The sequence below is a fragment of the Hyperolius riggenbachi genome, chromosome 5, assembly GCF_040937935.1.
Source record: "Hyperolius riggenbachi isolate aHypRig1 chromosome 5, aHypRig1.pri, whole genome shotgun sequence".
In the NCBI taxonomy this organism is placed as follows: Eukaryota; Metazoa; Chordata; class Amphibia; order Anura; family Hyperoliidae; genus Hyperolius; species Hyperolius riggenbachi.
The window spans coordinates 106,243,756-106,261,428 of NC_090650.1; the positions used below are offsets into that span (position 1 = coordinate 106,243,756).

At 42.2% G+C, this 17,673-nt stretch overlaps 1 protein-coding gene across 1 annotated transcript in view; it reads left to right on the top strand.

Annotated features, from left to right (window-relative positions):
- The window catches only part of PLCL2 (phospholipase C like 2), a 295,004-nt gene that overhangs the window by 264,693 nt on the left and 12,638 nt on the right, over positions 1 to 17,673 (top strand). Inside the window, exon 6 of the mRNA XM_068236101.1 lies at positions 17,154 to 17,263. Within this exon, the coding sequence (XP_068092202.1) occupies positions 17,154 to 17,263 (110 nt within the window). The remainder of the gene's footprint in view (positions 1 to 17,153; positions 17,264 to 17,673) is intronic.

Here is a 17,673-nt window from a genome sequence, read left to right on the forward strand (position 1 = left end):
AACATAGCGTTGATCCATGGGCCCAAACAGTTCTAATTTTGTTTCATCAGTCCACAGAAGACTATCCCAAAACTTTTGTGATTTGTCCACATGACTTTTGGCATACTGCAGTTGACTCTTCTTCTTTTTTGGAGACAGCAAGGGGTGCGCCTGGGAGTTCTGGCATGGAGGCCTTAATTACGCAGTGTGTGCCTTATTGTCTGAGCTGAAATTTCAGTACCCGCATCTGACAAATGTTTTTTCAGTTCCTCAGCAGTCACACGGGGACTTTTCTTCACTTTGTGCTTCAGGTAGCGCACAGCAGTCGAAGTCAGCATCTTCTTTCTGCCACGACCAGGTAGCGTTTAAACAGTGCCCTTTGCCTTGAATTTGCGAATGATGCTTCCTATGGTGTCTCTTGGTATGTTTAACATCTTTGCAATCTTCTTATAGCCATTGCCCTTCCTGTGAAGAGAAATCACCTCTTCTCTTCTCTTGTCTTCCTGGCCCATTCTCTTGACTTCACCATGTTTGTAAACACACCAGTAAATGTCTAGAAGGAGCTGAGTATCACAGTCATTTTAAATCTGCCTAATTGGTGCTTTTTATGCTTGATTGCTACTCGTTAACATCCACAGATGTTTCAATACCTGATAGAAAACACTTGAATGAACCCTTGTGGTAGTCTTTAAGGGGTTGAATAATTGTCAATGAAGAAATCACAAAAAAATTGTAATACTGTATTACAAAAACAATTGATGTCATTTTAGTTGCATTTGGTTCTTTAAAAAGTCCTTGTAAGATTTCATTCTGAACACAGTTACAAATGTACATTAAATTCCCTAAATCCATTTACAGCATTGGGGGTTGAATAATTTTGAACACAACTGTATAACCATGGTAGGCTGTCCTCCTTGTAAGGGTTAATAATATAGGGATGGAAATTACACTTTCTCTTCAGTGGGATTTGAGTCCCAACTATAGCTTAACTCTCGCTAATAAATAATTAGCAGTAACTGTAGAGCAGCCTTTCTCAACCTTTTTACCTTGGAGGAACCCTGTAAATAACTTTTGGATCTCAAGGAACCCCCTGCAAACAATTTTTTTGTCTCGAGGAACCCCTGCATTTATTTTTCAGGAGGCATGGTCTTTAAGTAGGTTAGGCTGCTAATTTCACTATCTCCTATTACACTGCCACTCATACTGTCTCCTGACCCCCCAATTTAGTGCTTCTTGTTACAGTACCACCTATTATAGTGTGCTCTATTATACTTTCCCCACGATGGGGTAAAATGCCAAGGAGCCCCTGCAGAGTCCTCAAGGAACCCTGGTTGAGAAAGCCTGCTGTAGAGTATTGTACCTTGTTACCCATTAGTTAAGGCAGGAAGTTGTGAATAAGGTTGATACAATTTACTGAGTAACTTAAAAGAAGAGCAAGCTTTTGGCCAATAAATCTTCTTCAGTCTCTATTCCTGTAGACTGAAAAAATGAACAAACTTCTTACATAGCATTTAAACATCATATGGAGATACATAGATATTTTATTATTTTTTTTGCAAATTTAAATACCGTCATTGTCATTAAGATTATGATTATTAATAACAGGACATGTGGTAAACCATCAAATGTAACCTAAGTTGAGAAGGCTTCCTTTTTTTATTCTCTTTGGCTTCTTTTCCACATGCAATCGCAAATGCGCTTGCAAAAGCTTCTTTTACCAGTCGATGCGATTGCCACGTGAACCGTCAGGAGTGAACCGCAATCGCGCCACACTACGACTTTGCTTGGGGAAAAATCAAAACGCGCTAATGGAAAAAGTGCACTGCGATTTACAGTGCACTAGCAATCAACAAAACTCTGGAGATTCGCTTGTTCAAGCGGATCACGGCTAGTGGAAAAGGGCCCTTATAAACGATACTCTTTGCGTGGCTGTCATGCTGAGCTTTTGGCTGTAGTTCTTTTTGAGTTGCACAACTGCAACTAGCATACTGCAAGCAGAGTCAGAGTATCCTTTTCTGCGGCAGAGTCAAAACGTCTGATCTCCATTCTCATTCTGAGCTGGTGACTTAGAGAGACTATGCAGTCTCTTTTTTTTTTTTACCTTAATTAATCCTGGTCAGCATTATATTCCAAGTGTATTTGCCGGATTCCTGCAGCAGAACGAGTGTTCTATCAGAGAAATAGGCCAGCAAAGTTCCTGGGCTCTGCAGATCCTATTTCCGGGTAGAGGCAGAGCTTTACGCTGTAGCTCTGCATCCTAGCCAGTCAATCTCAGCGGACCTCCACCTCTCCCAACCCCTCTGTCTTCTTTCACTGAGAGGGGTGGGGAGAGGCGGAGATTGAGTGGCTAGGAGGCAGAGCTACAGCGTAAAGCTCTGCCTCCCCAAGGCAGCACAATTTACGACCTGCATAAGTCGTGGAACTTTGCAGGTCTATTTCTCTGGTTTAAAACACTTGTTCTGCCGCGGGAATGCGGCAATTCCACTTTTAATATAATGCTCAACAGGATTAAATAAAAAAAACAGTTTAAAAAAAAAACTTCAGTCACTTTAAAGAGGATCTAAACTCTTACGCAGGAGAGAAGGAAAACACAGAGCAATCCACCCTGTGCATATTTAGAGCTAAGTCTGTCTATTTCTTCCTTTATCTGGAAGTAGTGAGCTACTGTAATTTGAGAGGTCATCTCTGTCTGATATGTGCTGCGAGTGTGCCGTTCACGCACCTATATGTAAACACTGGGGTTTAACACTTTCTCTGATATTTTTCTGTAAAAATTATTATGCTGTTGCTTATCTTGTAGAGCAGGGAGGAAGTGTGCTAGTGTAGGTACCGGGTATGACGTTGCGCTGCAGCTCAGTCATTTTCTCCTACAACCAAAAATATTAATACATTGTTTTCAGTATTGATCAGGGGAATTTTGAAAACCTTGTATAAAGACATATCCAAAATTAGTTATATTTAAATTGGACTTGGACACCAAGAAAGTAGGACAGCTGAGCCTGCTGACTTCATTCTAAAAAATGCTAATGGCCTGAGTATCGTTCCGATCTTTAGGCTTTCAATAAACATACAAACATGCTTCACAGGGTAAAAGGGACACTATAAATGGATTGCAGCAACAAAAATATGCATGCAAACAGGTATATCTGTGCTATAAAACAGACATGCATTCCTAAAGTGAACTAATCCAGGCAGCGTTCTGCATCAGCACATCTATATGAGGCGTCACATTCCCATCCTGCCCCCACACCCGGAGCACAGCCTTGTGCAGTGGCTGCTTCATGCTGTATAGATTTGTAGCACAGTGTGGTCTGCTATGCTCTGACCTTCTATAGAACAGCAGCAGGGCTACTGAACACACGGCTGCTGAGGGATCAAACAGGTTCCTGTTGTGACAGGAGGTTCTGGGTATTCACGCTCGCAGGAGAGGCCTCTGCGTGATGTCATTCCGTCATTCGGGGAAACAATGGACAAATAGAATGTGTTCTTTTACAGGCTGCCATTTGCCAGGTGTGCTCCTCAACATTTACAATCCAATTAACCTGTGGTATGGATGATGAAAGATTACATGTGGCTTTGTTTAAATACATAATGCCAGCTGTATAAAAAAAAAAAAAAACACGCTTATAAATGATTTTCACAAAGAAATGCACCTTCGTAAACTGTACTTTGCGGAAATCTTTCCAAAGGAGCAAATGGGTCTACACCGCCTGTAGTTAGTTAAGGTCCATACACATGCCGGACTGGAGGCAACGACGGGTCCGTCGTTGCCTCCTGCTGGGTGGAGGATCTCTCAGAAACAGCCATATCAGTCCGCCGACAGTGCGTACACACGCCGGACTGTCGTTGGAACGCCCACCCAGCGGGAGGCAACGACGGACCCGTCATTGCCTCCAGTCCGGCGTGTGTACGGACCTTTATAGCTCTTTATTACAGAGGAGCATCGGCAGCAGTAACAGACTGCTGTTTCGGGCAATCCTGCCATTTATCAAACTGCATTATCCCCCCGCTATCAACTTTATCATTGATGCTCCCTACCACCTTCACTACTCGTTGCTGATATCTTAGCATTGCTACTGCAAAAGTGTTTGTGTGCCTGGTACTCGTCTTTTTCACCCAAAAAATGCATGCCGTAGTAACTGGAAATACAAGCCTATACAATCCCATTAAAAAAAAGTAAACTGTCTTTTATATTTAGGTCTGCAGCCAGCTATCATTTTATAGAATTGCCCAATATCTCAAGTTACACCACCTTAAAGTGAATCTTAACCATTTCAGCCCGCTGGTATTTTTCACCTTATGGACGAGAGGAATTTTCACATTTCAGTGCTCCTTCCTTTAATCTATCAATAACTTTATCACTACTTATCACAACTAAATGATCTACACCTTGTTTTTTCTGCCACCAATTAGGCTTTCTTTGGATGGTACATTATTCTAAGAATTATTTTATACTAAATGCATTTTAATAGGAATAATAAACAAAACGAAAAAAAATCATTATTTCTAAGTTTTGGCCATTATAGTTTTAAAATAATGCATGCTACCGTAATGAAAATCCGCACATTTTATTTGACCCGGTTATTGCAGCGTTAAAATTATATCCCTAGTATAATGTATGGTGACAATATCTTATTTGGAAATAAAGGTGCATTTTTTTCAGTTTTACATCCATCACTAATGTTTAGTCCATAATTGAATAATATGCCCTCTTAACATACACATTAAAAATCAGTAGGTGTAATTTTACTATTTGATCACAAGATGTCCTCACCCTAGTACTTCCTATTCGCGTACAAAGTACGCTATAGGAAGTAATGTGTTGCTACATTGTAACTAGGGAAGTGACGCAGGCATTAATGGATGTCTGCGATCATGGTGGCCTAGAGGGGAGATTAATGAATGAGAACTTTGTTCCCATTCATAAATCTAATGATCAGCGGCGGAAATCAGCGTGGGAAGAAGCGCGACGGCTCTATTTAGGAATGAACACTTTTTTTGAACAAAAACAGTGATTATTCTTGGCGGATGAGAACAGATTGGCTCTGGGGACTCTTGTCCCCTGCAGCCAATCCCCCCTGTTGCCAGCAACATCGAAATCGCGGGCTTCCGCCCGCACGATCGCACGCACAGTGCCCCAAGCTGCAGGGACGTGACTATCTAGTCCCTGCAGCTGTAGCTGCTGCCGCTGTGGACGTGAAGATCACGTCCCAGCGGCAGTAATAGTTAAAAGACAACTATACTAAGAGGAATATGGAGGCCGCCATATTTATTTCCTTTTAAAGAGAACCCGAGGTGTGCAGATGGGACACAGAGGCATGTTCTCTGCCTCATGACATGCCTCTGTGTCCCCAGACCACCGCGCTATAGCTCTCCGAGATTAGCTATTAGCTTTTCATACATAATCACATGTCCAATTCTTTTTGGGATATGTTCTGCATGAGTGTTGCTCCTGTTCTGAGCATTATTACAGTGGGGATGCACGGGCAGATGCTGTGACCTGCAGGGAAGATTGGCACTTTTGACCAGGCTATTTTTGGTATGCAGGCACTACTTAGGCCTGGAGATTTGAGGTTACAGCTAGTGATGAGCAGGATGTCCTCCATTGCCCCAGGAACTGGAAACCATCAATTAAATGAAACCATTAATTTACACAGTGTCAGGCTATTAAACAATTAGTGGCCTTCAATTGATTACTGTAGCTTGTTCTGGCTGGTTCAGTAGAGAATGGGATGTAAGGATTGCTTTCTGCCATTGTTAGTCACAGACTAGTATCCTTTTCTGCAGGCAGCAATGCACTGATATTGTTATGGGGCAAGGAAAGAGGCAAGGTGAGTGAATTAATGATGGTCTGTTGAGAAATTTCAGTTCCGTAGTCTAAACACTACAGTTAATGCTAGAGTAGGATCAAATTACATAATTCCTGTTCATTCTGAGGTTTTCTTTGGGCCCATTTGTACTAGGGTGATTAGCGGGGGATTCTAATAGCCAAAGCGCTAGTGCTTTTTAAAGCGCTAGCGCAATATTAACCCTATGGCAGTAATCTCACTGCCGCGATTGCTGCCAATCGCAGGTGATTCGTGATTAGCGACAATCGCCAAATGCGTTGCTTGCAGCATTTTGCCATGATTGCAGCATTTTGCCGTGATTGCAGTGCGATCGCGATATAGTGCTTAAAGCACAGATTGCGATTGCTTGAAATCGCGAGAGTGTTCAATAATGTTACTGCGCTAATCGCAGTAAAATCACTTGCTTTTCCAAGTGTGAATGGGCCCTTTAACCACAGCCATTATCCGAGATGCACATTTTTGCGATTTGGAAAAGTCAGAGACAAAAGCGATCAGATGAGGTTTCCTGATAACAATCAGCTGGTAGTCTTTACAGATAGTCTGCTTTCAAGTTGCATAGATTTACATAAGATAAGCATAACATTTTGCATCTCATCGACAATCACTACAATCACTAAAGGTACTTTATTAACAGCACAATTTTTATGAACAATTCTAAAATATAATCAATTTGTCAAATTGAAAAAAAAGGAAATAAAAGATTGGATGTAATGCTTTGGGGTTGATTCACAAAGCTGTGCTGCTTCACTGTACGCTATCTTTTCCTGACGAAGCCTTTTCGGGGGGAAACATGTCAAAACTGGTGTCACTGTTTATATTTGCACCCTCTTATGTTATTCCCTCAGTTTAGTGAGCAGTAGACATTGTACAGGACCTTGTTGTGTCCAAATGGGGCAGTGATTCTTTACCCATTGCTTACACTGACCTACATCTGTCACTGCTCAGCACTACATGAGTGTGAGATAGCTACACCCCTCGATTCACATATTAGGGAAGTGGGGGATCAGCGAGAACCTGAGCACACCTGTAGGGGATGTGAGCCTCTCACACTGACTCATGTGGGGAGGTCTCTTCACGTGTATTGTATTTTAAATGTTGTGCACTTTACAACTGTTGACCTCTAGTACCTCATAGGGCCGTCCTTTGGACTTGGATTAGTAGTATTTTACCCTGGTACTCCATTCGGAAATGTTTGCATAATCTACAAACAAGATGCTGGTGTCCACAGGCCATTTCTGGAGAAAGAAAAAAATATTCTATGCTTACAGCAATAGGTTAACTTTCACAGCAGGCTGAGTGTATGTGTGTGGGGGGAAGTGGGGGTGCTAGGTAAGTTTTTTGTTTTATATGGCATTATACGGACAGGTCTACTTTAATTACCAGCAGTGCAGGGTAGTGTAGAGTTTGAGAATTAATTCCTGTGTGATATCTTAATGGAAAAGTGCTGTGTCTGTGGACCTGAAGTCCAGAGGAACTGAGTTGTTTTTCAGCTCGCATCTGCAGCACATTTAGGGATCTTGTCTGAACACGTGCCGCATATTACATGCAGGCTGCATATCTGATTTGGCAGCAATTGTTGAGACACAGAACATGGAAAAGGGAGCGAGAGGGCCAACTGCTGAATACTCTGAGCTGCTCATTAAAATATTTGTCTGCTAAATGCAGGCGTGCTGTACAGATTAGAGCCGCAGAAAACATGCAAGGTAGGACGGGAACAACAAGTCTGCTTTGTTCTTTATTTGATAAAACCAGAACGTCCGGAAGTTCCAATGGATTGAAAAATTTGTAAAAATACCATTATTAATGTATACCTGCAAACGTTTGAATATTCTTTGTGTTCAGTCTCTCATCTGCCTTTATAGTATTACCCCTGGAACTGAGGAAAAAAAGCTACCTATAGAGACTATTTGTATAATTAAGCAGTTGATAGGCAGTGAAAATCCTGTTGAACTCTCACAACTGCTTGCTGCTGCCTGTCAACTGCTCACTGCTTCCTAGTAACTGCTCACTGAGCGCACAGTTCAACTGCCCATGTGAAAGTGCCCTAACAGGGAGGGATGAGAGTAGGATTACTGAGTCTGCCTATCAGTTTTCACATTACGACATGTAAAGAAACACCTTATGGACGTTCATTTTAGCGCCCATTCATACTAGGCTGATTATGGCCGTTTACAGCTAATCGCCAAAGTGCTCTCTGCTTTTTTAAGCGCTAGTGCAATAGTAACTATATGGCAGTGATCTCACTGCCGCTGATCGTGGGCGTTTCACGACTAGCAGCAATCGCAAACACGTTACATGCAGCATTTTTTTTGCGATTTGGGAGCGATCGCAATTAGCATGCCATAAGAGCGCTAATCGTAATCGCTCATCAAACGCAGATTTGTACAGTAATTTTACCGCGATATTCGCGGTAAAATGACCCACGCAAAACGCTATCGCTAAGTGCTAGCGTTTTGCCTTTTTCAAGTGTGAATGGGCCCTCAGGGCCTATTTCTACTTGCCATAATTCGCAACCATTTTTGGATGTGAAATCATAACCTATTGAAATCAATATGCTGCATCTGAAGTCGTATTCGGGACCCCCCAAAAAATAGCGCCAGCTGCAGGATCAGCTGCAGGAATTTTTCCTCAGTTCACATCTGAATCCCTATAGTCGTGCATGGCTTTACATTCTTTGTGCTACAATTTAGTGAGTCATTGACTGGAACTACTGTGCAAGCAGTGGACTTCTGGCTAACATGGTGGATAGTCAAGGTAACACCCAGATTTTTGTCCCATGAGGTTCCCTTGTAATTAGGCCTGGAGTGTTTATGGCGTATGTTCTGTCCTGTACTTTCACAACAGATTTTCTACTGTATTATAGGTGTTAGTTTCTGAAGGAAAACGTTATTACATACAAAAAAAGTCAATCTAGGCAACCGTTATTATTAATAATCAAGCCACTAAAGACATCATATAATGATTAGGGTTACGTTTATTAAGACGTGCCCCAGTAAAAATAAGGGTGGCAAATGTTGACCTTAGACAATAAATAGTATCAGCGCAATAGCCAGTTTGGACTGCAGACACTGGTATAACCAAATGTCTAAGCTAGTATTATGACTTCAATACACCTTCTATAGTTATTTATTTATTGTATTTATAAAGCGCCAACATATTACACAGCGCTGAACATTAATTTAGGTTACAGACAATATTTTGGGGTGACATACAGCAATATGACAATACAGGAATACAAGAAAACCAGATCGCACACCATAGTATGAGTACCAGGTAATGCTTAGTCAGTGACTGGATGGAGCATGGAGATTAGGCAAGTTAGGTTCACTCAGATGCATAGCATGGGTTCACAGTAATGGAGGTGCAAGATCAGGTAGGACACAAAAGGAGGAGGACCCTGCCCAAAGGCTTACAATCTAGAGCGAGAGGTAAGGACACGAATGGTAGGGGACTAGAGTTCAGCTGTAGGTTTAGAGCACCTGTGAGGGGTAGTAGGCCAGAGTGAAAAGGTGAGTTTTGAGGGCTTTCTTGAAGATGTTGGAGGGGGCTGCCCTAATGGGTGGAGGTAGGGAGTTCCATAGTGTTGGAGCAGCTCTTGAGAAGTCCTGGAGGCGTGCATGGGACTGGGTGATGCGGGGGGCGGTTAGGCGAAGTTTAGTTACATGAATAAAGCCGCCAAACATATGGAGATGATTATAAAGATGAGTCTTACCCAGTCCTGCAACTCATACAGTACCACTGCCTGCCCGTGCTCCCTCTGAAGGAAAATTTGTCCGTATTATTTCATCAGTATTTGTTGGACTAGCTTATATAGTAAAACACGCATTATCTGGCACCCACAGGGATTTGGCTGATGCCGGATAAGTGTAGTTTCTGGTTGCTTGAGAGTCAATGCTATAAAATAAAAAGAGAGGAGAAGGGGTGCTCTGAGCCTTTCGTTTGACAAATAGAATCCCCAAAAGGACAGGTCTCACCTGGATTCAATAAGGCTGGCACAGCGTACGCAGCCTGTATACAGTGACTTCTTTGGGAGCAGCCAAGCACAAGATTGTGGGGGCCCGATCACACCGAGGGGGTCTTCACTACCCCCATGTTGTTTTTTAATGCTGTAAAATAGGCCCAGCGAAAAAACAGTACTATACCCCGCACTGTATACTTACCTTAAACTCTGTACTAATGTCAAACTGCAGTCATTAAAAACAAATTAAGACAAAGGACAGACTTAAAGTGGACTCTTGCACAGGACAGAAGGAAAACATAGAGAAATGCACCCTGTATGTATTTAGAGCGTTTAGCCTGTTTAATTCCCCCTCATATGTAACTAAACACAAGTTGTAACTTGATCCCTTAGATGTCAGGTGACTGTCATGGCAGAGATGTAATTGGTAAACACAGGATGTTTGTCACAAAGATTACAGAGGCGTGCACCTTCCATCCAAGGCTTTTAATTCCACAACTGGTGACAGTGTTACAGTCCAACTTGAACATGCATAGCCAGGCAACATTTGCATAGTGAATAAGCGTGATTTCTTACGTGTCCATAGTGTGGCTGATTGGGAGGTGGGTGGTAGGCAGAGGTGGCGAGCGACGGCCGTTTCGCATCTCCTGAGGCTTGGTTACGCTACGTGCCACTCAGAAAGGAGGTCGTGAGCTTCTGGGATTAAGTCGGGGAATAGGCCTCGCCCCTTCCGGTTGCATCACTTCCTCCGTGCTAGAGCCCGTTGTCTAGGAGATGTGGACGCCGAGTCAGGAGAGCAGTAGGGCGAGGACAAAGTTCCCGTCCTGCTCTAATAGGCCAATCTAAATCAGCTCTCGCGGTCATCTAAGCGTGCCTGTACTTATGGTTACCTCGGCAGCCAGTGCTCAATTAAGGCACCTGTGCAGCCAATCGCAACCTACATTTTTATGCACTGGGCACAACCATAAAAAATAGAACAAGCCTAATCTCCAATCCAGCGTCACTGTCTCCCAGGCAATCAGGGACAGGGTGACTCATATGTGAAAAAAATAAGTGTCATTAAAATCACAAAGACGGGGAAATATTAATATGGCCACTCACAATTCAATAAGCATGGGAACGGGCAACAGGTATCTTCCTCATATGTGTGGTGGGGTGCTTGTCTATGTCACCAACAGGTCACCTAAAAATATTATTATTAAAGGAGACACACCGGCTAATCAAAAACATTCACCTATACCAAACCACAAAACTTTTGTAAATAATTGGTGTCGGTTTCCTGTGGCGACAAATTACCTGCACAACCATCACATTCCACAATAGATATTGCAGGAACAATAGTATTCATATCAATTAATAATACACATGCTAAAATTTGTTACCAGAGAGCCTACTTTGTGGGCATGCATATACAACCCATCTTACTCAACATTGCAGTTCTACGCACCAAAATCCTTCAAGACCAGCACAATTCCATTAAGGATCTAACATACACGACAGTTCAGTTTTGTCATTCAATCCTAAAGGTCCCATTGCTTCTGTTCTCAAGATTAACCTTGTTTCTCTTCTCAGTAACAATCTCTCTCTATCTCCCCCTCTCCGGGGTATATCCTGCTTCTCCAGGGCTGCAAACCTCAAATTGAATCTCTCAGTACTATGATCATTTCTCATGTGCTCAATTAATCGTGTACAGCCTTTTCCCGACTTGATGGAACCAATACGCTCCCCAAATCTTGTTTTCATCGGCCTAGTTGTCTGCCCGATATAAAATCGATTAGAAGGACATATTAAAATATATACAACAAATTCTGTTTGACAAGCGAAAAACTCCCTCACCTGTATGCTTTCTTTACCCACCCGAATGTTTCTCAGGGTAATCAGCCTTTCACACCATTAACATCGACAACATTTATGATTTCCACAGGGTAAGGAAGCACTCAACCAATCTTTGTTCCTCAGCGAGACAAACTCACTGCTAGTTAAGATATTACCAAGTGTGGGAGTGCATCTAAAAGCCACCTTGGGATCTTTTGCGCAATTGTCATCAAATCAGGATCTCTCTTGACCATTGCCCAGTTTCAATGTATGGCCTTCCTAATACGGTCCGGCCTGGGCGAATAGTCAAACGTAAACCTCATTTTCACAACACCTTCATCATGTTTATCCTTGGGGGTTAGTAGAGCGCTCCTTACTTGATTCCTAGCTCTATATCTCAATCTTGTCAGGAGATCAGAATCATAACCTCTTCTCAAAAATCTAGCAGTGAGCTCGTCAGCCTGTACTTTGAAATCTCAATCTCTAGCATTGTTTCGTCTATGTCTTAAGTACTGGCCGTAAGGGATAGCCTCAATGACAGATCTCGGATGGAAGCTAAGTGCATGCAAAATAGAATTGGTGGCCGTGCTCTTTCTGTAACCTCTTGTAAACAAACGGTCACCCTCTACCACTAGCTTAACATCCAAGAAGGCCATTTCCCACTCATTCATTTCATAGGTGAATTTCATATTCACCTCATTGTTATTGAGGTATTGCATAAATTCTGCAAACTCACCTTCAGTCCCTGACCACACCACCAGGATGTCGTCCACGTACCTTGATCATTGTATGATGCACTTCCGGAAAGGGTCCTGATCCGAAAGCACAGCAGACTCCTCCCACGCCCCCAGAAACAAATTGGCATAGGAGCATGCCCCGGGGGTCCCCATGGCCGTCCCGGACACCTGTTGGTACCAGCTGAGGTCAAACAAAAACGCATTATGCGTCAAAACAAATTGAAGACATTCAAGAATGTAGTCTACATATCCTACATCTTTATTAGTACGTAATAGATATCGTCTGACCAAAGCTACACCCAACCCATGCGGGATCCGGCTGTACAGACTGACCACGTCGATCGTGGCCAGTCTGTCACCGGGAACCCACGTGGCATGCTCCACCAAGCGTAATACCTCGAGTATCCTTGAGATAGGACGGTACTCCCTTCAGCAGGGGGCGTAGGAGGTGGTCCAGGAACCTGGACAACCTCTCAGTGAGGGACCCACAGCCCGAAACTATGGGTCGTACCGGTAGTGAGGCCAGGGACTTATGAATTTTCGGTATATGATACCAGACTGGTGGATAGAGAGGAAGCAGATCAGCGGCTAATTTTTGGGGAAGAAACCCCTCCTCTACCCCTTTACGTAACAGGGTGCGAAGTAAGTTCTGATATCGCGTGGTGGGGTCAGAAAGCAGGGGGCGGTAAGTTTCCTTGCCACCAAGTTGCCTCATCGCTTCGTCTCTATATTGCGCATTAGACATAATCACGAGGTTCCACCCTTTGTCAGCCTTTCTAAGCACCACCTCGCGATTATTCCGAAGCCACTTCAAAGTCTCTCTCTCTCTTCCGTCGTTAGATTAGATTCAACATTGTTATAAATCTCCGTCTTTACATCTCTAAGAGTACTCTCGAAAAAATGCTCTAGTGTGGAGCCTGAAGTCGTGGGAAAAGGCTGCAATGACCTACATGCCCTAAAGGAACTAACGTCCCCCAGACTTAGAGTTTCAGGGCCAATGGCATCTAGCTTGCTCAGTCTCTGTTAGTAGGTCTTCAAGCACCTGTAAAATATCCTCATCAGTGGGGTTCAACCGCACACAGGAAAAAAAACCCAACGTGCTGGTATTATTATCCCCTATCATTTAAGTGAGAGAGGGAGAAAAATGAAAGTTAAAGGATAGTCCCCTCTGTATGTGCCTGAAGGGGATTTGGGCATTGCCCTCTCACTCGTACATCTGCACTACTTATCACTGGGGCTTTCAGAATTGTTTGAAGTTTATGCCCATACATAATCTTCCTGGACTGGTTGATGGAAGGGGGTCCTTTAGCTCAAATCTTTGTGCGATTACAAGTTTTCGCACTGATTTAAAGAGATCAACTGTGAATGAACAAAAATAAAAACCTTGAGTTGGGCAAAAATTGAGACCCTTCTTCAGAAGCGCACTACATTCCGGGGGAATTTCGACTCCCGAAATGTTTATAACTTGTAAATCTCCGCTTCTTAACTCTCCGCTTTCCGTTTCTTTTTCACTGGCTTCAGAATGCTGGATCCATCCCAACTGACTGCTTTCAGCCTTCTTACTAGCTCTTCTCCTTCCTCCTCTTCTGAGCCTTCTTCTAAAGGGGCTGCTACACCTGCGCATCCTTCCTTACTTTCTTGATTACTTATTCCTTTCTTTTTATCTTTATGCTTAGGATTATTGATCTTTCTAGGATGTCTCTTTTTAACAGGTGTTTTGCTCCCTTTCTCTTTATCTTCACTATCTGACCCTGAATCAGTGGTCCAATAGCCTTTTCCCTTAGGAAACCTTCTATTAGGGGGAGGCGGTGGTCCCCAACTGAAGATCTTATTCCTGTCGAAATCCTCTTTATCTCTATAGAACTTTCTTAATTTCCGAGTTTTAATTTCGTCTTGGATTTTAAGGATTCTGGTCTCGATCTTAGTGGTTACTGCGGCATATTTCTCCTCGCTAACAGATGCCTTGTAGTTAGTTTTCGTGTCTTGAAGCTCGTCTGACACTTTATTGTATTCTTTTATGGTCCAAGCTAATACAATATTTTGCAATCTTTTTGCTAAATCTAAATAGGCTGTTGTCCATTCATCCACAAAATCAGTATCTTCTCTGTATTCTGATGGTTCCCTATATGATCTGAAACCTCTTGCCACTATGCCGTCTCTTTTATAACGTTCAAGTGTGGCCACCGTCCAGAAGAGCTTAGTCTCCTGTTCGCTGAGTCTCCCCAATCTCAGCTCGAAAACCTTCGCACCCACCTCCTTGTTCGCCTTTGTAGAGTCCGCTGTATTAGAGAAGAAATTTCTCAGATCTTCTCTACCTTCAGCTACATTTTCGCTCACTAACATCGAGTCAAAATCTATGTCCAGCTCGTCGCTAATCGATTCTTCTTCAACATTGTCCTCTCTTTGTTCATTAACAGTAGAGGTCATTGTGGGGTGCTCAACACCACTTTTCCACTTTTTTTTGCTCACCTTTAAGGGATGTGCCACACCTATTACCTTTGTCCTTTGTAGCCAAACACAGGATGTTAACAATATGTCTGCTTCCATGAAAGCAGGAAGTAGACACACTGCAGATTTATTGCAGGATTTGTACCAGCTGTAACAAAGACATTTTAAAAAAAGTTATTATGCTGTTGCGTATCTTTTAGAGCAGAGAGGAAGTTCTGGGTTCAGGTCCACTTTAACCTCGTGTACATAGGTTTATAGGTTTATTACTGTATAAAATGTGTAAAAGTAGATTTATGCATCCTGCACGGCCAGAATTTTTTTTCTGATTAGTGTATACAGAGGAGCCAAAAAGTATAAAATATATTTAACCACTTTACCCCCGCGCGTACGTATTTCTCCGCCCCTTTTTCCATCCTTTAAAAACCAGGGACGGAGAAACACGTACTTTCCGCGTTCCCGACGCTGTCCGCGCTCCCGCTCGTAAACACGCCGCCCGCCGCTAGTAAAACCGCCGCCGCCCGCTCGCCCGGAGATCAATGAACGGGAAAATCCATTCCCGTTCGTTGATCTAAGCCCCACAATGACCCGCTGCTCTCCTATGGGCAGCGCGATCATTGTGAGAAGAAACTCACGTGTCCAGCCTCCTTATTCTTCCTCCAAGCTTCCGGAAGGAGGCTTGGAGGTAGCAATAAAGCAAAAAGTTACTGTGGCCATCTTGTGGCCAAATAGTAAACTACACCCTACACATTTTTCACATACAAATAAATGACTTTTACACACAAAATTAACTCATTACCTCCCACACTCCCCATTTTTTTTTTTTTTTGTAATTAAAAAAAAATTAAAAAATTTACAATTAAAAAAAATACATAATTAGTTACCTTAGGGACTGAACTTTTTAAATATTTAAGTCAAGAGGGTATAACACTTGTTACTTTATAAACTATGGGCTTGTAATTAGGGATGGACGCAAAACTGAAAAAAATGCACCTTTATTTCCAAATGAAATATTGGCGCCAAACATTGTGATAGGGACATAATTTAAACGGTTTTATAACCGGGACAAAAGGGCACATACATTTCATGGGTTTTAATTACAGTACCATGCATTATTTAAAAACTATAATGGCCGAAAACTGAAAAATATTTTTTTTTTCCCCACATTTTTCCTATTTTCCCATTAAAACACATTTAGAAAAAAATAATTCTTGGCATAATGTCCCACCTAAAGAAAGCCTAATTGGTGGCGGAAAAAACAAGATATAGTTCATTTCATTGCGATAAGTAATGATAAAGTTATAGACGAATGAATGGAAGGAGCGCTGAAAGGTGAAAATTGCTCTGGTGGTCAGGGGGTAAAACCCCTCAGTGGTGAAGTGGTTAAAATATATTAACAGTTCAAAATGAGGGGTACTGGTGGACTTACCTCCACATAGATGACACAACAATAATGTATCTTTAAAATGTATTCAACATTTATTTTTTTACTCCAATAACCTCTGCAACGCGTTTCACGGGTCTGTTGCCACTTCTTCAGGCAAAGTACAACAAAGAGCAGCTAAATGAGGGTCAGAACAGAGGTGCTATACCCATCCTGACACTCATTCAGCTGCTTCTTGTTGTACTTTGCCTGAGGAAGCGGGCAACAGACCCGCGAAACGCGTTGCAGTAAGAAACATTGGAGTAAGAAATGTTGAATACGTTTTAAAGATACATTATTGTTGTGTCATCTATGGGGAGGTAAGTACACGAGTACCCCTAATTTTAAACAGTTTTTAATGCATTTTCAATATATTTTATACTTTTTGGTGCCTCTTTATATATACAAATCATTTAATCTCCACCTGGTGGATGGGTGTTTCTGGCCTTTTTCATCTCCGATCGGATTTTTCAGTCGAATGAAAAAAAAAACTTTTCGATTTTTTTTTTTCTGGAAATCCGATTTGTTTTTTTATCGAATTGCCATAACATCGGATAATTTTATTGTATCATGTGTGGCCACCTTCATACCAATCAACAGTATTACACTATTCAGGGCTCTCAAATTTTTCTTTTTATCTTACAGATTAGAATTTTTTTTGTGGTTGCTTGAGACTTCTGGCTGAGTTCTGGATAACGGGGGTTTTACTGTAATACTTTGTAATACTGGAATTTAAAAAAATTCCATGTACATTTTTCATTTTTACATTTCAATATCTTCTTTCAATCTGCCTTCATCCTAATACTCCGAATCTTTATTTCTTAATGAAGTTTAGATCAGATAAGAGGATGACGTTCAAGTACATAAGTAAAAAAATAAAGAAGCGAGGATTACGTAGATGCATGATTAAGCAGCAATCGTCTCATGTGCTCTGTATGTCTTTTCAGCCATGGAATTTCACGAGAACATTAACTCCATCGGAACTAAAGAGGGTTTGAAAGAGAGGAAGATGCTGAAGGCTGTGGAGAGCTTTACGTGGAACATCACCATACTGAAGGTTGGTATTCACTTGTGCATTTGCCACGCCGCTCTGGTTGGGCTGGGCTCTCTGTTGTGTTCTTTGCACATTTCATCACGGATTAACCATATGGTCTGGAACTGTTCATCGCTGAAAGGATTACAGCTATGTCCCATTTCCTTCTGGCCTGCTTCATCCTTCTTGTAATGAAAGAGTGCCGGCAAGCTCCTCAGATTAGACCTAGAGGCTTGCGCCGCTGCTGTTCACGGAAAACAAAGTATTAAGTTATTAGATTTGATTTATTAGCTTTTTCTGCTGCAGGCTGATTTCTGTTTCCAGTGTGTTGAGATAAGATCATGTCACCTGTAACACATTATTAGGAAAGCAACAGTCCCATATGCTTGAGTGTGTAAGTTGAGTTGAAACAAGCTTTGCCAGCATCCTTGCTG